The 21,890-nt window shown below is 37.3% G+C and overlaps 1 protein-coding gene across 3 annotated transcripts in view; it reads right to left on the bottom strand.

Annotated features, from left to right (window-relative positions):
* The window catches only part of AIMP1 (aminoacyl tRNA synthetase complex-interacting multifunctional protein 1), a 38,767-nt gene that overhangs the window by 1,074 nt on the left and 15,803 nt on the right, over window positions 1-21,890 (bottom strand). For 2 of the 3 annotated variants that reach the window (XM_014941192.1, XM_014941210.1), the window contains exons 2-6: window positions 18,507-18,640; window positions 17,713-17,826; window positions 15,244-15,402; window positions 11,938-12,149; window positions 4,580-4,748 (exon numbers count right to left, since the gene is read on the bottom strand). In XM_014941192.1, coding sequence (XP_014796678.1) covers window positions 4,580-4,748; window positions 11,938-12,149; window positions 15,244-15,402; window positions 17,713-17,826; window positions 18,507-18,640 — 788 coding nt within the window. Of the gene's footprint in view, window positions 1-4,579; window positions 4,749-11,937; window positions 12,150-15,243; window positions 15,403-17,712; window positions 17,827-18,506; window positions 18,641-19,287; window positions 19,369-21,890 lie in introns of those variants that run through there. The other variant, XM_014941202.1, reaches the window with a different exon arrangement.

Raw genomic sequence — 21,890 nt, 5'->3', positions numbered from 1 at the left:
CTGCTGCCTGGTGACATAAGCTAGATAAAGCAAGACAACTCACCATACAATTATTTTCTGTTCAAAGGTCAAGTAATCTTATCTCTTAATTCTAATACAATGGAGATTCTCTTAAAGAAAAAGGAGTTTTCATTTAAAAAAAAGTTATTTAATCATAACACTGCCAGGTGTTCTTGACTTATTGTGTGTAAAACAGGCAGGACAAATTGAAAAAACCACAAGACTTGCTTTAAATATAATTAGAGCACATTTAAATGCTGAAAGGGATCCCATGCTATTTCATTGTTGACACACTCTCTCTCTCTCTCTGTCTATATAAATATATCTATGTGTGTAGCTTTTTACTTGCTTGGAGTGCCGTACAGGCACAAATTTGCCCAAACTATTAAAATCTTAAATTCCAATACAGGCAAGAATCAAACCCAGTAAACACATCCTCCCTGATATCCTCTCAGAAGAGCCAGGAATTCCTAAAGGAAAATGAGGAGCTTTCCAAGTGAGTAGAAAGTCAAATACTCTAATCTTCCACTACTCAGTATCCCCAAAGGTTTTTATCAGGAATAAAAACTATTAAGGCTACAGGAATATTAACGTACCTGTTTTTAGTAGCTGGTTGAAATTCATTTCTGCTTGATGTATTCCTGACTGGCTGACCACCAGGCGGTTAAATAAACTACTGTCATTCCAGCCTGCCTTACTGTTTTCTCCTCTAAATATTTTTGGTGGTTTAATCTACTCACATTCTCAATGCTTGCAAAAGTAAGTTATTTCTGCCTGCAGAAAGGTCTAACTTCTGCAGCTTCTATATCTGTAACTGTGTAAGAGAAGCAGACCAGGCCAGATTTCTCTGTTAAGCAGGCTAGTCTTGCCAGAGCGAGATTCAATAATGCAGTCAAGTTATTTTACAATAGTGCACTTAATATTTAAAAGAAAAATCAGTAAAACCATTAATAAATTAAACATTTAGAGCTAATTACGCATTTTCACAAAAATAAAAATCCTGCTCAATGCTCGAGTTCATGAACAAAACCAGACTTGGATTTAGACCAAAGTGAATGTATACGAATTAATAAAACCATTAAGCAGAATGTTAAATGATCCATTGTGCATTTCCTTACCCCTCCTCAGACTTAAAACGCAAGTGAATTTTTTCAGTAAGAAAAAAATCTGACTTTTATTATAAAAAACACGCTTTGGAAGTTAATAAGTTTCTTTGGAATCGTGCATCAAGCTCCCATGGGATCTGTGGTGAGCTCATATTAGATTAGTATAGGCACCAATTTTAAACACTACCAGAGATTTAGGCTGTGCATTTTCCTGTGACTTCTCCTCACTGCATTCCTTCTTCCCAGAAAATATTCTTTAGAAGGATTTCTATAAATAAAATAAATGTAAACTTGTAATGATTTAATGAGTTTCCCACTCTCTTTACATAAAAAGAGCCAAATTTTCTTAAACATGTCATTCAGTGTAGCTGTTTTCTAGTGGGGGTGGACAATGACATGACACACCAAATCCACCAGAAGTTGTTAATCACTTGCACAAGAAGTTAAGTTGCAACAATCTAAGTCTGTAGCTAAAAGAAATTGAAGAAAAACCCTAAAGGAACCCAAAACCTATAAACGCACAGTATTAATATCTTAGCTTATAAAGGCAACGTGCAAAAGACAAATATGCAACAAATGAAGTTTGTCAGATGTCAGATGTCAGAATGATTTTGTAAGTCTCCATCCATCAATACTATTTTTTCCTAGTCACTCCAAGATAGTCAAATGACAAGTCTTAAAATTCTTTAAAATAAGCTTTATGCAAGTAGAAGATATGTCACGCTACTTTGAGGTATTAAGCATTAGGTATATTTTCAAAGTCAATGATTAGCTTTAATTTCATACCTACTAATTTTCCTGAGAAGCTATTTACGAAACATTGGGAAACAGCTGCCATATTTCAGACTACAATCTATAGCTCTGGATGTATACACTTTTTAACAGATTTTAAAGCCTTAATTTGGCACTTATCAGAGCTCCATGTCTTTGGCTCCCTGTCAGAAGAAAATTGATGTAAAGTGTAGAAAACCTTGCATCCCAGGCTGCAGGTCATAACTTTAGAACTAGTACAAATTTTACACCACTTTTAGCTTATTCTATGTCTTTTAAGGGTCAAAATGTCAACACAATATCTGTATGTCTTAACACCTGGGAATAATTTTAAAACACATGTGTCTATCACTGTTTTGCTCTAGGAAAAGCTTTTTGCAACTGTAACCATGAAATCAAATAGTTCAATTATTTCGAGAAAGCTGATCCTAACAGTCACCTGCAAGAAAATACATGCTGGCTAACGGAGAATAGCGCTACTACCAGCTCTCACTTTATTTTTAATCCTAGGTATAAGAAGTTACTTGAGATATAAGTTTGAAGAAAGGTTATACCTTAGACAAAAACAAACAAAAAAGACCCTCTACCCCTCCAAAAATCCAGGTGCCCAGGCTGACCTGGACGTCATTTTGCAGGGCTTATGCAAAAGAAGGGTTTACTCTACAGCTTGTTGCTATTCCTTGCACATCTACAGCAACAGAAAGCAATATGAGATTAACTTTGCATGTAACAGAGGTCACACATCCAAATTTTAATCTATCTTTACTCATGGATACATGATAATGACGAGAAGTTACGAGTTAGTATTCCTATAGTTTAGTCAATGCAATTGCTGAAGCCTTTCAGATTTCAGTACAGCTTACCAATTTTGCAACTAGCAAGCATGGTATCTTTTTAATAGAGAAAGCCAAAAATGAAAAGAGTGCTGCAAGACTGATTTCTTTCTTTAACACGGTATTATTTTAAAATAGTTTCAATCAGAGCATTAAATCACAGGAGCTTTCTTCCTGTTTCTAAAACACCTAGACAGACCATTACTTTCTTTATCATATGCCAGCCAAAATACCTATTTTTTAGAGCATCAGTTTCAATCATGAGTATAAAAATATCTATATACAAACATATAAACATATATTTATGACCGCTATTTCATGCAGATATGTCTAAGCATAGAGCTTGCCAAGAGGTTCTGTACTGCTAGAAATTACCAGAGGTGCAATAGCTTAAAAAGGTTAATATGTTTCTATGTAGAAAATGGAAAGCTACAGTATTTTCTCACATGTGAAAGCCAACTTTTGAGCAACAAATTCATCCTGAAGATGAATATTCTGTTGACAAATGCACACACATATAACTCCACCCGATATAGGAAATACTGGGAGTTAGAGGACTTTTTCTTGCAGTGATCCTGACCAGAAGACCCCTGCAACAGAGGACCCTGCAGGCAGCTGCCACGTGGTACCAGTGACTGAGCCACCTGCGTGTCCCCACCTTTACGGAGCAGTGCAGCATCCAGTTCTCATTCAAACTTCTTTTCTGTTTGACAGTTTATATGAAAATACAACAATAGCTCGGATGAACAAAAGAGGGGAATCTCTTCTATGGACAGGGAGTGCACAGCACGCTGCAGGTGGATCAGAAGCCTGTTTGATGCTGCACCAACTTGGGTTTCCCATCATCTGTGTGAGGTAAGACTATTTATACTATTCTCTCTTTTCAGTGTCAGTTCTAATAAATAGCATTTTAAATGATACTTTACAGACTCTTGAGTGCCTTTCTTACTGGGATCATAATGAACCAGCACCTCCTAATGGAAAACACTTGAAACCATGATAGAGACAACAAAATAACGGTACTAAAAAAGACAGTAAGAGGAGAAGCTGAATCTGACTGTATACCTTTCAGCCTATGAGAATAGCAAACTGGGTAGGAGGGAAACATTCACCAGTGTTCTACATCTGTGATGCTTATTTGAGTTCCCAATATGCAGGGTGAGAAACTAATTATTTTCATAGATGAGTGGGAGGTGGAGGAAGTGGAAAAATGAATTAAAGTCATATTTTGAGAAAGTTTAAATGTGATTATTTTCTTATTTATATTCCCCCAAAATACAGACTTATTGATTTAATTACGTAGGAAGAAGTCCAAATCTGTCTTCGGAGCCCCAAAAAGTAATTTTCTTCCAGACAAACAAAGAAAAACACCCTGGTGTTTTGAATATTATAGGTTCCTCTCATAACTAGATTTCCAATCCCTCCAAATCTTCTCCATGCCTTCCTCCTCCAACAAACAAATCAAAACAAACAAACAAAAAAAAGCCTACATCAAGTTTTGATACTTTCATTGGTGGGAAGAGCCAGAATCAGGAACTTATTACTTTATCACTTCCACTGAGATACCTGGAAAGATGCTTTATATTGGCTTATTGGAACTTGGGAAGTGCAAATACATTTGTCTTTACATTTCAAAAGCAGATATACTTCTTGAGGCTTGAAGCGGGTAATTTTATATTAAAGTACTACACAACTTTTTCAAGTTACATTTATTTCCCTGCATTTTCCAATTTTTGGCAGCTGGTTAAGTATTTTCAATCCTTTATTTACAAAACCTTAGCATGCTAATAATAAAGAAGTTTGAATAGAATTAATTCAGAGGTCACCTTGGCATACCGATTTCCTCCAATCTCCAAAATACCTACTTACCAGGAAAACCTTCAAAAGTGATTCTATCCCCAGGTACTGCCCCAGGTGGGGGAGCCAGAATTTCCACTTTTTCCGGGGAGCTGGCACACATCACCATTGCTTGTGATACTACTCCTCTCATCTTTGCAGGCTTCAAGTTACAGAGTAGTATTGCCATCCGATTCTGCATCTTGGGGGAGAAAAACAGAAGGATGTGAGTACTTAAATGCCATATGCATTTGGAAGCTCTGGATATTTCATTATAACAAGAGAATTACAATGAAGAGACCTTAACATGGACAAAGAAGCATACAATTTTGATGCCTGCACACCAGTAACAAATAATATTTAAACCACATAAGAGTTGTCCAGTGAATAATAGAGTAAATTCTGAATTGTGACACACTTATGGAAATACCAAATATGCAATTCAGAAGTCCAAAAACCAGGCGATGCATTTCACCCACATTCCACCTTTACTCATCCTGGATCACCACTTCAGTCCACTTTTAATATAGCACTATTAAGCACACAATTTCCATTTAATAATAACAATGATAATAATAGCAATAATACAAAACTGCTCTACAAATCAGGCTAGCTTACAGATAAAAATTTCAAACTATGCACTGGAAGCATACAGGTGTTCTACATAATTAGCTCACTTGTATCTTAACATTTATCTTATTCAACCCAAATGCTCTGAATTTTTTTTAACCACAGAAAACAGCTATATATACTGCGCACTGCAATTTGTCAGAATAAAACTAGGTTTCTTCCTTTGTTATTTTATTTTAATAAAATTTGTAATAGTAAACCAGAGAAAACACACTTTGTTAGGGGAGACTGCCACACTTTAGCCTAGAAAACAAACCACACTTTCAAACTGAATAAAAATTAAACCCAGAGCATTCTTAAGAGACTGACAGAAAGGAAGCCTTAATACCCATACTTGAAGTGCACATAAATATATATGTATTTCTAGATTTCAGTCTTTGTGCATTACAATATAAACTTTAAAACTGCGGGATTAATACTTAATAAAACTCATATGATCAAGTATTCCAAATACTGCATATTTTCCAAGTAGAACATCTAAAAAAAACAACTTCAAAATGAAGTAGTTACAATGAAAAGTTGATCTTGCATAAGTGTCAAGGCAGACCATTGACTGAAAATTTTTTAAGATCTTGCTAAAGACATAGATTGCCCAAAACACAAGAAATGGCTGTAAGATGTCAGTGACCCTAAAATGCAAGTTGTAGTCATTATCTAGCAATGAATAACAATTAGCAAATGGATATACAGAATAAAAGAAACAAGATTTCTGCATTTGGTACTGGAGTTTAGTTTTTGACCAACTGGAAAAAATTCTAGACTTCAGAGCATTGCTTTTTCATTACAGATTATAAAATTGAGAAAACCAGACTGCATCAATACAGAAATGGAGCTCACCATCTTCATCAACCTAGCATCACATCATTCCTTTCTAGTCACAGTGGGCCAGACATTGATATATATTGCATGAGATTTCTGTATGAGTTGATTACTATTACAAAATTAAGAAGTATTTATCAACGTTTCAAACATACACATTATGCCCTCACTTCAACTAGGAATTGCCTTCAAATGCTTTTTTAAAAACTACTCTAATACTAAGATATGTGTACTGATTGCACAAATAAATGGTAAGAAAACCCACAAGGTTAAATAAATGCTTTTGTAAAACAAAAAGAAAGACCCACTCCAAGACAGTCAACCAAAACCAGAACTTTGCATGTCAAGGTTTTGGTTTTCCTTTTTACTATAAATAGATGAATTTTTAAACTGTTTTCAGATAAATGACAATTCCCTAAGTTAGAGAAAAAAAAGAAACCAGACCTAAGCAAATGCTTCCTAAAGAAAAAGTTTTAGGTTTTTGTTTGGGGTTTTTGTTGTGGTTTTGTTTGGTTTTTCTGGGGTTTTTTTGGATTGGCTATGCTAATTTTTATAGAAGGGAATTACCATTCAGGAGTTGATGTTTCCAGAACACGGGATTTCAATTACAATACTAAAGCACTCTATATTCATGCATAATAAGTGCAAAAAAACCCGTTTATGAGCCATCGAGGAATCTGATGTTCAGGTATCATTCTGTCTGCATTGCTCTTATGAGATCTTTTTACAGTAAACGATAAATAAAATCCTGAAATGTGTCCTATACTAAGAGTCAGATCCAGTAATTCAACTGGAGGCCACTCTCTGTAACCCCATAAATTAGAGGAACAAAAGAAACACTCTAGTTTTTAAAAGTAACTGTAAAAATAAATTGGGGAGTTTCCTGACAGATAGATAAGACTGGACAGAAAGAACAAAAAAAACCCAAACAAAAGGGAAGAAATGTAACTCCCTTTCCCAGTACGTCAAAAGTGCTATCAGAAATACAGGGTGTTACTGGAAAGCAGCTGAAGTTGACACAGATAGTAAGTGTATGTTTTCTTCCCCACATGTGTTATTACCCAGTAAAGCAAATTCTGGTTAAGAACAATAGGGTAAATCTCTACATTTAAAAGGACACAAAAAGAAGCAAGTCTATGTCTACAGAGAGCTGATAAGGCTTTGGCATCACAGGATGTGTTTGATACATAAATGAGCTGAGAATAAGCAAAGGAATTTCTAATACTATCTCCTTGAAACAGTAACAACCTCTGCTGGCCTTCTGAAGAGCCAATCCTTTTGTTTCAAAAATCCAGAAACTTCAAAACTAGTGACTTAACTAGTGAGAAACCGATTTAGTTCCAGTAAAAATGTTAGTTGTTACACTTTCTATGGTTGAACACACAGCTACTTCACACCCAGAATCAAAGTGTTTTCCCAACACGCTGGTAGAATGAGGAAGGGGGGAGTGGAGGTGGGTGAGAAATAGAGCAAAGAAACTAAAACGAGGAAAAGTAAATCCTGAAGTTTACCTACATTAAACCCAAAACCATATCCTTGAAGCAAAAGTGTTAAATTGCTCTTTTTTCTTAAGTAATCCTGAAAGTAATTTGTATAACTGATTATGAACTAACTATCCCTCCGTATCTGAAGATCAGACACCAGGACAGACTGCAATGGCTAGTGAATATGAGTTAAAACCAACGCACGGATTGCTTTAAAAGCAGTGAGCTGCAATGCCAACAGCAACAAAAAGCCCTCCTCAATTTATTGCGTGCTTGTCTGGATCCTTAGTTGGATGGATTGATTGCCCAGCAATTCTAGTTTAAAGTCCTCTTCACCAGGTTGCCAAGCCTTAGACCAAAGATGCTATTCCCACCAGCCCCCAGTAGAACCTGGCTTCTCAAAGCAAGTCCCATGGTCTAAGTTGTTGAACCCCTGGCTTTGCATCAGTCTTAGAACCATTTTTTGACTTGCCAGAGTTGACTAGGCCTTTCAAATGCCTTCCCTTTGACTAGGGGGACTGATGAGAAAACTACCTGTGTTCCATGTCCTTTACTACCACTTCCAGGGCTCTGTAATCCTTTTTTGATACTCCTCAGACTGCTCCTGGCATATCACTGGTGCCCACGTGAAACACCAGCAGCGGATAGTAGCCAGGGGACTGTAGAGGCTTGGTAGTCTCTCAGTGACATCCCTGATACAAAGCCCTGGCAAGCACACAGGTTAGCAAATAGGTGCCTCTGTACCTTTCAGAAGAGTCACCTACTACCATCCCTCTCCCTCTTTCTTAGTTGCACTCATTGTTATACGAGGAGGAAAATTGGGCTGCCTTACTCAGCTCCAGCTTCTCTCCTGATCTGACTGGTCTTTCCTCTTCAATCTGCAGAGCACTAAAGCGGTTCTGTAAGAGCATCTCAGGCTTTTTTGACTAGGGGGACTGATGAGAAAACTACCTGTGTTCCATGTCCTTTACTACCACTTCCAGGGCTCTGTAATCCTTTTTTGATACTCCTCAGACTGCTCCTGGCATATCACTGGTGCCCACGTGAAACACCAGCAGCGGATAGTAGCCAGGGGACTGTAGAGGCTTGGTAGTCTCTCAGTGACATCCCTGATACAAAGCCCTGGCAAGCACACAGGTTAGCAAATAGGTGCCTCTGTACCTTTCAGAAGAGTCACCTACTACCATCCCTCTCCCTCTTTCTTAGTTGCACTCATTGTTATACGAGGAGGAAAATTGGGCTGCCTTACTCAGCTCCAGCTTCTCTCCTGATCTGACTGGTCTTTCCTCTTCAATCTGCAGAGCAGTAAAGTTCTGTAAGAGCATCTCAGGCTTCGGGGGAAGTCTCTTCCTCCTGCTGGTCCTTGCCATTGCAATGTTCCATTCTTCTGCATTATTGGCCCCCTTCACTTCTGTCTGTGGCGGTGGTGGAGTTTTTGGTTGTGGGCTGTAGGTCCACTGTAGACTGCAGTGGTTTTGAAGGCTTGGTAGTCTCTCAGTGACATCCCTGACACAAAGCCCTGCAAGCAGCACACCTCCCTAGAGCGTGACAGGTTGGCAAATAGGTGCCTCTGTACCTTTCAGAAGAGTTGCCTACAACCATCCCTCTCCCTTTTTCTTAATTGCACTCATTGTTATATGAGGAGAAAATTGGGCTGCCTTACTCAGCTCCAGCTTCTCTCCTGATCTGACTGGTCTTTCCTCTTCAATCTGCAGAGCACTAAAGCGGTTCTGTAAGAGCATCTCAGGCTTTGGGGGAAGTCTCTTCCTCCTGCTGGTCCTTGCCATTGCAATGTTCCATTCTTCTGCATTATTGACCCCCTTCACTTCTGTCTGTGGTGGTGGTGGAGTTTTTGGTTGTGGACTGTGGGTCCACTGTAGACTGCAGCGGTTTCGGTTGTTTGGCCAATGGGCTATGATGCTAGGAACACACACAGATTCATTTCAAAAAGCCAAATGCAGTGGTGGAAAAGCTGCCTGTTCCTGCTGATAGGAAAATTGGGCTGCCTTACTCAGCTCCAGCTTCTCTCCTGATCTGACTGGTCTTTCCTCTTCAATCTGCAGAGCAGTAAAGTTCTGTAAGAGCATCTCAGGAAATAGGTGCCTCTGTACCTTTCAGAAGAGTCACCTACTACCATCCCTCTCCCTCTTTCTTAGTTGCACTCATTGTTATACGAGGAGGAAAATTGGGCTGCCTTACTCAGCTCCAGCTTCTCTCCTGATCTGACTGGTCTTTCCTCTTCAATCTGCAGAGCAGTAAAGTTCTGTAAGAGCATCTCAGGCTTCGGGGGAAGTCTCTTCCTCCTGCTGGTCCTTGCCATTGCAATGTTCCATTCTTCTGCATTATTGGCCCCCTTCACTTCTGTCTGTGGCGGTGGTGGAGTTTTTGGTTGTGGGCTGTAGGTCCACTGTAGACTGCAGTGGTTTTGATTGTTTGGCCAATGGGCTATGATGCTAGGAACACACACAGATTCATTTCAAAAAGCCAAATGCAGTGGTGGAAAAGCTGCCTGTTCCTGCTGATATTTCAGAATGTTCTCCAGTTGTTCTCAGCTGCTGCTGAAAGACTTCAGCATTGACATGGTCCACCTCATGCTTCAGTACCACATCCTTGCTACTGATGACATATGTATTTACCTATACATGATACGATTGTTTGGCCAATGGGCTATGATGCTAGGAACACACACAGATTCATTTCAAAAAGCCAAATGCAGTGGTGGAAAAGCTGCCTGTTCCTGCTGATATTTCAGAATGTTCTCCAGTTGTTCTCAGCTGCTGCTGAAAGACTTCAGCATTGACATGGTCCACCTCATGCTTCAGTACCACATCCTTGCTACTGATGACATATGTATTTACCTATACATGATACTTGAGGGTGCAATTTCTGACCTGCCTTCATCACCAGTGGTACACAAAGCCACACTGTACCACACACAAAGTGGGCATACTTGAGGGTGCAATTTCTGACCTGCCTTCAACACCAGTGGTACACAAAGCCACACTGCACCACATAAAAGTGGGCACGCAAGAAGTTTTCACACCCATAAATAACTTGCCCTGCATACTGAAATGTTAATGAAGATATACATTGTGCTTTTTAACCAGAGGTAAAGTCAGATGATAAAAATACTACAGCCTCAAAACACTGCTAAACTACCACATCAAACACTACAATCATAAATAGTTGAATTTTTGATGAATTATGTATACAGTACTTCATCTGATATATTCATTCTTATATAAATATATGGCAGTAGTCACGTGCCAGGCCTTTACATGTTTGAACACTTTAAAAAAACAAAAAAGATGGAAGCTTGCCCCTAAGAATTTACTGCCTAATAGAGACTTGCCAAAACCAAAACCAGACACACAAACTAATTGTTCCCAAAGAACGTGTAAGAACGAACCCTAATTCTCTGTTAATGAGTACTTTGGATTATTTTTTCCAGACAGAAAGCAGGATAAGAGAAAAGACTGTTAGTGCCACTGCATTCTGTACACTTCATGTTCATAAGTTTATTTATAAAGGCTTTTAAGATGTTTTTTCTACATGCTTTCTTGAGAGCAGACTACTGCTAAAAATGAGTAATTTGAATCTCTGCCCAATGAAAATCCAGTAATTTGACACTATCAGGTGATCAGTGCAGAACAGTTTAACTCCATTTTTTTCAGTTCAATAACCTTCTGGATCATAAAAAAAACAAAACAATAATTTGATTGCCTCCTATATTTGCAGTCTTACCATAGGGACAGGGTGTGAATAGGAATTGAAAAGGCGTTTGAGTAGCTTTTCCACACTGAAATCAACTTCTTCATGGCCCATTTTGCAGTTGCTCTATACAACATTGCTTTAATTGCCACGCTTGCATTTAAATGGAGAAGCAGCCTTCAGTCAATTCCCCCCTTCCAATAACCCTCCAGAAGAGGTGTTAAAAGAAAATGTAATCTTGAAGTTTCAGGTTGTTCCCAAGACATACATAAACCACGCATGTCAAACACAACTGTATCAACTAAAAAAGCATAGAAGCAGACTCTGTTTCAGACAAGGAAGCAGAAATATGCATTTTGTATTCCACAGTTATTTAAGTCAGCTTAACAGCCAGCTTATTTGACCGCGAAGTTGAATTTACATGCCCTTTGCTTTAGTCCATGCCAAAACTGAAGGGAGAGTCACATCTGTTTGGTCTAGGAGTCCACTGTGTGCCAACGGCATCACAGAGGAGTCAGAATAAGATCCCAGGACAGAAGCACTGCAAGCAGAACGGAACTGATTTGGGGTATGGGTACTTCTCCATTTTTCAGCAAATGCTGTTAAGCGTTACTTCCATTTGCATTTTATTTTTGTTTTCATGACTGTAAAAATATTTTAACACAATGAAAACACATCCTACAAACAGACAACAGTCTAAAGATACTTTAGGAAAGGAAAAACTACAGTAAATAACTTTGTCAATACCTGATCCAGAGGAACATGTTTCACTAAACCGCTGACAACAGTCCTTGGGCTGGCTTCACCAACATCCACTTCTTCAACGTACAGAGCGTCTGCATCTGGATGCTTTTCGGCAGAAATGATGCAGCCAACACGAAGATCCAGACGAGAAACATCTACAGGTTTTGCATCACTATTTCCAGGAGCTGGCTGCTGTTTCTTCTCCTTCTTTTCACCTATTAAAGAAAGCTTAGTTCATGAAACAAACCTTTTAAAAAAGCGCCAGTAATGCATATGACTATTGCAAGGGAAAAGAGAGTTTCAGAAATAAGTGTAAATCCAGTGTAAAACACAAATGAAGAGTAAAGAGTTAGCACCTCTGTTACTAGCTTCCAGTGGAGAATCATCATACACACTTCAATTTAGCTTGTCACTATAAGTAATTACCACCCCAGCACAGAAGTGCTTTCTTGTTTGTAAAGTGAAGTCATCCTGAACTTTAAGCGTAGCTAACACGTATGTATGTGACATACATACTCTGCTAAAGGACACATCAATAAGCCTGGTTTAATAATTAGCAAATACCAATAAGTCTTGCCATAGCATTTCACCAGCAAAGGGAGACCAGATAATCCCAAGTGATCAGGTTATTAGAGCTTAACAACAGCTGCTGACTGCGGACGATGCTAAATCACTGCAACTGCACTGTTACAGTTGGAAAGCAACCCTTCAAAATGACCTTAGCTAACATTCTTCACTTCCCAAATATACAAATACAATAAAATGCTCATGGCTTACAAGGTTCCACTGATGCAGAGTTTTTATCCTATGGCAATGCAAAGTTTTATCATCAACCATACATACTGTATGGTATAAAACAGCAGTGAAGCAACACTCCCTGTACTCAGCTTCTTATTTAGATATTCTCTTCGAGAAAAGCAAGTTACATCCAGTTTGTATATACAACTGTCCTCCTTAAAAAGATTTGTTTAACAACTATAATCTCTGGGAGATTAAGAAGTGTTTAAGAAGTGCTTGCTTGAAATAAGCATATTCTATTATTCTTTCATCCAAGATAGCTTACACATTAATGTAAACTAAATCCCTTCTTTAGGGAGCAAAAAGGAAAAGTGGATGCAGCAGGCAACTTGGTTAATTTATCACTGCTCTAGTACAGGACTGAAATTAAATAATATACTCAATAAAAAAAATACTGCCTTTTTATTAACATAAGCAATAGCTCTTCAAAAATACTTCAGTTCATATATGATGAATAAAAAACACTACTGTTTATGACTGGGTAGTTGTAATTAGATTACAATTAGATTAATAAAATCAGTCATATATTCAGCAATTGAAGAGAAACTGAAAAAATGCCATCAAAATTGTTAGCATTTAATACATAAGATCATTGCAAAGACCTGCCATTTTTATCCTTGGAATAAAGGATATTTTATTCCTCACTGTTCTCCACTTCATGATGTTTCTCTACAATAGTCTGGAGCCAAAAAATCAGCTTCTAGTACCCTTTTTATTTTACTTCAGAGAAATGAAGTCTGTCACCAAATAAGGAAAAGAGAACATGGCAAAGCATGTCTGTACAGAGCATATATAGAGATACAGAGAAAATATCCATTTCAGTGCTGTAGGCTAAGGAGAGAACTGTGCTCCTCTGGCCAGTGTCAGTCAGCTCAGAATCAATATCCAGAGAAGCCTCACAGATGAAGTTTGCAAGAAGCAGATCTAAGAACATGGGAATAGTCAGAGAGGAAACAGATGAGATCTGTGACAGAAAGCAAAGGGATTTGAAATATTCTAAAATTTCATCAATTTCAAGACTAGCAAAGAAGTTTTATGTGTTGGTTACTTAGATTGTATATACTCTACCTACAATGGATGTTGAACTCTGTCAATTTCAAGACTAGCAAAGAAGTTTTATGCATTGGTTACTTCGATTGTTAAATACTCTACCTATAATGGATGTTGAACTCCAGAGAAAAAGCCTGTTAGGGCTTGTAGTTAATGTTCATGCTACATTTTGCCTTATTCAAAAACAATCTCTGGAAGGAAAAAGTCAAATAGATTGCTTTCCAAATTTAGCTTTTGGAGGGGAAGCTGAGGGGAAATAGTTTTATTTTTCCTTACCAAGTGAATACTTTCTCTGTAGCCACTGAAGACTTGAAGAAAACAGCTAATTGCCTGATACAAAATGCTTTTATCTTTACAGCTCTGTGGGATATTACTAATGTGTCAAAGGCTGCAGTATGCCAAAAAATAGGAAGTAGCTTATAGGCCTGTATACAGCTCACCAGAACAATCAAACAGATACAGTGCCCTATCAGCGTAATATGCAAATTCTGAAAAGCTGTACAAATGAATTCAGAGCAAATGAATAATAATTTGCATATAAGAAAGATTACAAAACATGAGTTCAAGTTACAAGATGGACACATGCACTTCTGTGCAAGTGCAACAGACATGCCTTTTCCTCTCTTAAAGAGTTTGTTAAACACAAGTCAATACAGACAGCTAAAAATGAATAGCAGGAGGAAAGGTGTTAGGAAACCTACATACTCTTCTACTACACTTCCTCCCCATTGCCAAAACTAGATTATGTCCTTTATGCAGTAGTTCCTCTTAGCCACATAATTTCACCAGTGTTCACATGGATGTATCTGATCAATTCTGAAGGAACTTCACTGCCTATAAGAATTTTCCAAGGAAAAAAAAAACAAAAACAACAAACCAACCAAAAATCACGCCAGTATAATTGGAGAATGCAGAAAACTGCAATTTATGATCCTTCAGTATTATGTTATGTTACTATTGCTTGCAAAGTATTTTGCTGACTTGGTCTCTGCCCTTTGCTTGCACTGTTTCCAGTCTCAGAACTAATACCCCCCAGTCTGCCAAAAACTTCTCTAAGCTTTGTGTCCTCCTCTTCCTCCCCCCTGCCTTTCCCTTCATCCCAAGTCCACCCTCCCCTCCCTCCTTTGTGTGTGTCTGCATTTTGGTTTTGCTTTTTTCTGTCATGGAATTTTTGGGAGTTCGGAGGCAGGGCTGGGGGGGTGTCACTTAGTTTCTTTTTGGTTTGTTCTTTTTAAATAAGGGAGTTCAGTCACAGCAAAAGAAATTTGGCATGTATCCCATTTAAGTAAGAGTCTGTTGAAGCTCATTAGCTTCAAGTACTTCCAAGATTTTAAGAGCTAGCACATGATTCTTCCTACTGTGGCTGTAAGAACTGTTTTTTTATGTGCTCAAAATAATCTAAAAGCACTTGCATAAAATAAATGCCTTAACTGTCTACCACAGCTAAGAAAACTCAAGTACCTTTTTTTTCTGCTTTTTCCTTCTTTTTCTTTTCTTCATCTTCACCTTTAATTAGATCTTTGGAACCAGGAGATGATGCGACTGCCGTAGGTTGTGGAACATCATCTGAAAATGAAGCTGTAGACACTGTTGTACCAGGAGGAACTGCGATCTGTTTCACTAAAATCAAAACCAAAAAAGTCAGAAGGGGTACCAGAACTTTGACCACTATGACATTTTAAGTTTCCAACATAAATGGGAAAGTAGAAAGAACTCAAAATTTTGTTTAAAATACCTAAACCACAACAGCTGAGTAGTGAAGCACAACATTAGAAAACACTATCAGAACTCAGTCTATACATAATTATTCTGATCAGTTAAGAAAAAGACTGCACATTTTTTAAATGAGAAACACTGCTAAATGCAAGAAAACATACAAGCAAACACCTCTAGTTTTTGTAGTTTATTTCAACGTCTAGTTATCTTTGCTACTAACTCCTGATCTCTCATTTGTGTTTGTCTAATTTCAGTTTCTAGCTACTAACTCTTGTCACACTGGAGACTACTCCATAATTTTCAATGCACAAAATCATTTTTATATTGTAGTTGTATCATTCCTCAACTCTTTTTTTTTTCTGATTGACTGAAGAAAATGACCCTGAATAACCACATTCTAAAAAATTATCTGCAGTCTTAAACCCCTCTGTTGCTTCCTCACTTTCCTTCCCTAAATTCTCCACGTTACCTTTGTATTTCTTTGTAAACTCATGATACAGAATTCTGGACATCATATCACTATCAATTTTACCAAATGATAGCATAAGAATCAACTCCTTTCTACATTTTGCTCTTCTCAAGAATCTCATTAAGGCTTTTAACCAAATCACTGTACTGGGTAAGCATCATCAGTGGCTAGACAATATCATCTAGGCTCCCCTTCCTAAGAAAGGTTAGACCAGATGATCTTTCAAGGTCTCTTTCAACCTCAGTTGTTCTATGATTAATAACTGTTAGGCAAATCCTTCTAGTGTCACTATTATAGAGTTCCCCGTTCTGCAAACATGCTTCTTTTTAGATTTGAGACATTTATTAACTTTCCTGAAGAACCGTACTGTGTTTGTCGACACGGGTTCTCTTCAACCCTATAGTGCTTTGCACAAATTATGTTCTTATAAACAATTTTTAAAAACAATTTGAATCTGAGACTTTTTGTACCAATAACTACTTGCTTGCTAGTTGGGGAAAGACTTTTTTATTTTTTACAGATTTTCGAAAAAAATATCTCAACTGATATTTTTTACGTTCTGTGGCCATGTAATTTCTGTGCTCAACTACTTAATACTGTCAAAACTAACACATATTAATTCACTTCAAAAGCAAAAATCTGAATTTAGTCCTACTAGCTTTTAGATAAGCTAGGTAAATAAAGGAAGATGGACATTAAGCCAAATATTAATTTACTAGTCCTTTCCCATCTTGGAAAAAAATGTGTATCTTGAGATTTCTCTCTCAAGCATAACAGTGATCCTGTGAAATATCCTATACCTGTCAAGAATTGCTGCAGACTAACAGACAACAGAGAAATACAAACTAATGGTTTGGTTTAGCACATGAAAGGACTTTATTCACGCCCAAAGGAGAAAAAGAATTCTCTGCATTTATAAAATGCTAGTCTTTTTGAAGACTCAATGCGTTATTTTACCAGTAAAACATTCAGCACAGTTGAATGCCAGCATCCAGCTACACTGGACACTATCTCACCCAATTTACAACACTGATAGCATGGGTAAAAATAGCAACAGCTGTTGAAGGCAGAAGAGGCTTTCTTTGGAAATAATTTTAAAGACGACACACTGGAGCTGAAACACTACAGTTTTGTTTTTTCTCCTTTCTTTTTTAATATGAGTTATATAACTATGGTGTGAGCCGAACAGAGCTACAAAAAGGAGTACAAAGAAGGAAAAATGGCACAATGAAAGACTGGTCTCACTAAAGCATGGAACCGAAAACTCAAAACACAGTGTTTCTAATTTTACGTTACCACAGATTTTCTAATAAGTCACTGCCCATCTGTACTTTGAACTATAGCTTGATTTTCCATAGGGATTTTTCAGTCATGCTAGATGAAATACTGAGAATATCAAGAAGTGTTAGACATTCAGCAATTTCTATGGTATTATAAGGAGTCACTGTCATCAGTCAATCGGGGCTTATTATGAAAGGCACTGTATAAAAACATACAAAGAACCAGTTGCACCTCTGATTAAGATCAGGCATATGTACCTGTTAGGCTTGCAACTTACTAAAATGTTGAAATTAACCAACTTGTCATAGGCATGGAACCTAGGAAAAACCAGAATTTAGAAGAAATGCCATAGAGTCACATAGAGAAAGATAAAATCAAGAAGAATTAAGAGAGTTTATAGTTTTGATCATAATTTGTGCTAACTAGACCTATGTTGTATGAGAATAGGATATTTTTTTCCTCACCTCCATTCCGAATTTCTGCCTGTATCAGCTCCTGTTTTAGCCCTTCAATTTCTTTCTTCAACTTAGCATTTTCCACACGCAGCTTCTTCTCTTCTCGAAGAGATGCCTGCAAGACTAAGGTTAACAGTATATTAAAAATGACAGGTTTCAATAACTAGCATTCATTGAAGAATGTGAAACATGGTGAGGCAAACATCAAAAAAGCTGACATTTTCAAGGAGTAAATAATCAGTAATCCTTGGAATCCTTTTTTGTTGAAATAGGTGGGTTATTTCTTTTTTTTACAATACTTATGTACTCAAGTTACCTCTCAATATACTAGCTTCTCATTCCCATAAGTAGACTTAGAGGAAAAAATTCCAAAAAACCTATTAGAAAAAGCTTGAACATGTTTGTAATATAGAGCACCTTAATTCACTGAACATTAAAGTTGAAGGTATGATACTCTTGAGAGAACCCCACAGTGGTGAAAAAGCAGTTACACATTCAGGCAAATGCAGCCTCATATTCCCCTTGACTCTCAAAAATCTCCTATCAAATTTCCATATCTGTTTGTGTCATTAATCCTTCCTCATTCATGCCTTTTCTATTCCTGAATAAGCAGCTTCAAAAAACCCACAAACCACAAGACATTGAAACGGTGCTACTATTACAAGTTTTATCTTGGAGAACTTGAAACACACTTAAAAGGCTGACAGCACCAAAGAAGTTGTCCATGTCTTCGTGTTTTCTTATGAGTGTTTAATGTTAACCACCTGGATAGCAAGTTTATAAGAAGATAGATAATTCCTTACTAGCTTTCTCCTTGAGCAGAGCAACTTGCTGCTTGAGGTATTCAATAACTTGATCGGCCTCTGCACCCTTCTGCTCCAGTCTGTTCAGCACTGCATTGTTGGCTGCCATCTTTACCAAGAAGCGGGATAAAAACCTAAACAAACAACAGTCTAAAATTAATGACTTCTTAATGTTATAATGCTACCATCTCTTACCACATGAAGTAGTTCTAAAATCAGTTGCTGAATAAGAAAATTTGCTAAATGAGTAAGCTGGGCTCCCACCTCCTAACGCAAAGCCCAAACAAAAAGCAACATTAAAAGGAATCTGATGTCTGACAGCTGCTTTCATGTATTTTGGAAGAAAAGCTACTTTTCTTCCCAGGTGCAAAAAACATGTTCTTCCTTCATGAAACAGAAAAAAATTCCACCTTCTCAGAAAGAAAGGTCTGACTAAATTGGAAAAAAAAAGGGAATAAAAAGGGAAAAGGCTGGACAGGAGAACACTGTATCCTGGTTTTAGCTGAAAAATTTATTAGGTGTAGGTAGAATTTTATTGAGACTAAGAAAATAGAAAAATCCTACAAAATTTCCTAACTTTTCTAATAAATGTATGTAGAATATACTAAATACTTAATACATTGTGGTTGGGTATACATTAAGAATTTACTTATTTTACTTTTAAGCAGGAATCATCAGTATTTTTACTCATGTTGGATTAATACAACTTTTATTGCAGAGTTATTTTAGCACTGATTTCTATTGTCTTATTTTGTTTCCACTCAAATGGAAGGCCAGGCACCTGCAGTAGATAGTGCTTTTAGCCTTCCACTCAATATCTAGATGAAGGAAGAATCCATACTAATAGATGCCTCATCTGTAAATCAAGAAAGAAAAATGATTATAGGTGGGAATAAAAGAAGCCGCGCAGATCTTCACAAGCAACACTGATGTAATCCCTGTGAATGTGCCCATCAACTGCAACAAAGGGAAGAGTTGGTAACAAAACAGCAATCCAGATCCATGCATTGGCTCCTCAACTTTATCAGAGCCCCAAAATGCCTTTTCTCATATCAAATTGGCAGAAAACGTCTCATTGTACGGCAAGATTATTCTGACACTATGACCTAAATCTGTTTTTAATGTATGAATATTCTCAGTTGAGATATGCAACAAAAGCTACACACAAGACAAAACATATTTAGAAAAAACTAGAAGGTGAACAGATACAACCACGCTCATGCCAGGGTCAATCTATCACCTTCACTGCGCTCCCAGTACCAACTTACATTTGATATCTGACCTTCTATTACAAAGAATTCTCCAAAGCTATATAACTTGTTTTAAAAAAAGGGCAAAAGACAACGAATCAGGAATTGTGTAATTAAAAGTTCACCAAGTAAAATTCACAAAGCCAGAGAGAGATATAGTGGGGTATATTCATCCCACAGAAGTGATGAATGAGCCAACCTCTTGCCTTCTTTGCAATCTAATACAATCAAAGCCTGTTTTACATACACTGCTTCACTTAGGGATACAAGAGTATTCCTGCCATCATACCCTACACTCATCCACAACAGATTTGTCTTTTAAAAGAAATAAAATCTCATGGAGAAAAGAGCAGTGAAGTCATCTCTCCAGGACAACTAAAGTAATCTTAATAGTCAAATTAATCTCCGCTAATAAGAAAATAATTGTGTTTTCATGGGTAGTCTGACTATTAGAGAGGTTTAAAAAGGAAAATAGCGATTCCAATAAGTTACTGATTTAGATGTCAAATGGAAATAGACATGAGACTATTATGGTACAACACAGCATAATACAAAGCCCGGGGTATTACTGTCTGCATACCAGTAAGATTTCTTGCAAGCTCCATGTTCTATCATGGGAACACAACACTAACAGTGGAAACTTTGCCAACAACAACAGAAATGCTACTAAAACTTCAAAGTGAATAGAACGGGTACATTTTATAGGTTTTAGCCAAGTTGGCTAATGAACTGAAGATCTGGAAATAAAGTTACATGATTACAATGGGTAGACATTTTCCCACTTGTCAAATAAATTTCTGTAAACCTAGTATTATAACAATAACACAAAGGAATAGGTATTTCCGATAATAATATAAAGAGCCAACAGGCTGAAATGAACTGCTACACAGGCACAGGAACCCAGACAGCAGAGTGATAAAGCTGTATCTAAAAAGGGCACGCTAAAAAAAAAAAAAAAAGTAAAAAAAAGTTAAGCTCCATCCTTTATTATAAAACACAAAACACTTAAAAACATTAGCATTGCAACAATCAAAGGTTATGGTCAATGATTTTTGGAAAGGTCTTTTTTTTCACCTTTCCCCTACTTCTTTTGCCCTCTTTTATCCCAATACCACCCCACCCTGCACGAAACGCCCCCCCAAACAACCAGTCCCTATTGGTGATACACAAAGTAAAAACAGGAAAGAAAATCCACAATAATATAGTCTAAAAACCAGAATCGTATCTTTTCACAGATACATTCTGACCTGTCTTGCAGAATATGTTCCAGAGGCCAAATGAAAGTAGAGTAAGTTCATACAATCGTGCCCAACAAGCTGCTTTTCCTTCAAACACAAAAATAGTTCTGAAAAACAAGTTAGGAGTAGCTATATTCAGATCTCCTGAAAAAGGTAACCTTCTGAAGTTACCTGGTTGCTCAGCTAAGGAAAACTGTTTAATCTCAGACCTCTCAGGATGTCTCAAAGGACCTCAAAGGACTATTTTGTACCTGTAACACATTCAGAACTGCTCTGAAACCCACTTGCTCCACTATAATGGAACTCAATCTTCAATTGAAAGACTCAAGTCCCACAGTCTACTTTGTTTCGTAAGAACACGTAATGTCATGTGGAAGGGTCCCCAAAGTGGCAAGCTCTCTATATAGTACAAATTACCTCAAAAGGTCAACACGTTTTACAAATACTGGTTTATCAACATTGGCCTAGACCTTAGAATATATCCAGATCAAAAAGTCAACACAGCAAGAAAGTGCTAAAAACATAAACCCTGTTGTAGCTTGCTCTTCAGTATTAATATTCTCTGTTTTTAAAAGCAAGAAAAAGCCAACCGCCCCATAAAGTTAATGACAAGATTTAAAACTTAAACTCTAAAAATTGTTTTGGAATCTATCCATGGTCCAAACATGGAACCAATTACTTTTCACTATTGGAAAAACAATCAGTTAACCAAAAAAAAAAAAAAAAAAAAAAAAAAGCCCATTAAATAAAATAAACCTAGACAAAGCCTTATGTGAAACTGAAATAAGGCCGAGATGCCCCAGGTGCAACATGGGTCAACTGTCCTTCTTACAGCTCAGCGCTGGAAACGTGCCCAGCTTTTGTAAAAGGTCCCAAAGCCACGGTAGAAGGGTCAA

Source organism: Calidris pugnax, unplaced genomic scaffold (genome assembly GCF_001431845.1).
Source record: "Calidris pugnax isolate Ruff unplaced genomic scaffold, ASM143184v1 scaffold34, whole genome shotgun sequence".
Classification (NCBI taxonomy): Eukaryota; Metazoa; Chordata; class Aves; order Charadriiformes; family Scolopacidae; genus Calidris; species Calidris pugnax.
This window is presented reverse-complemented; position numbering and strand designations above follow the sequence as displayed.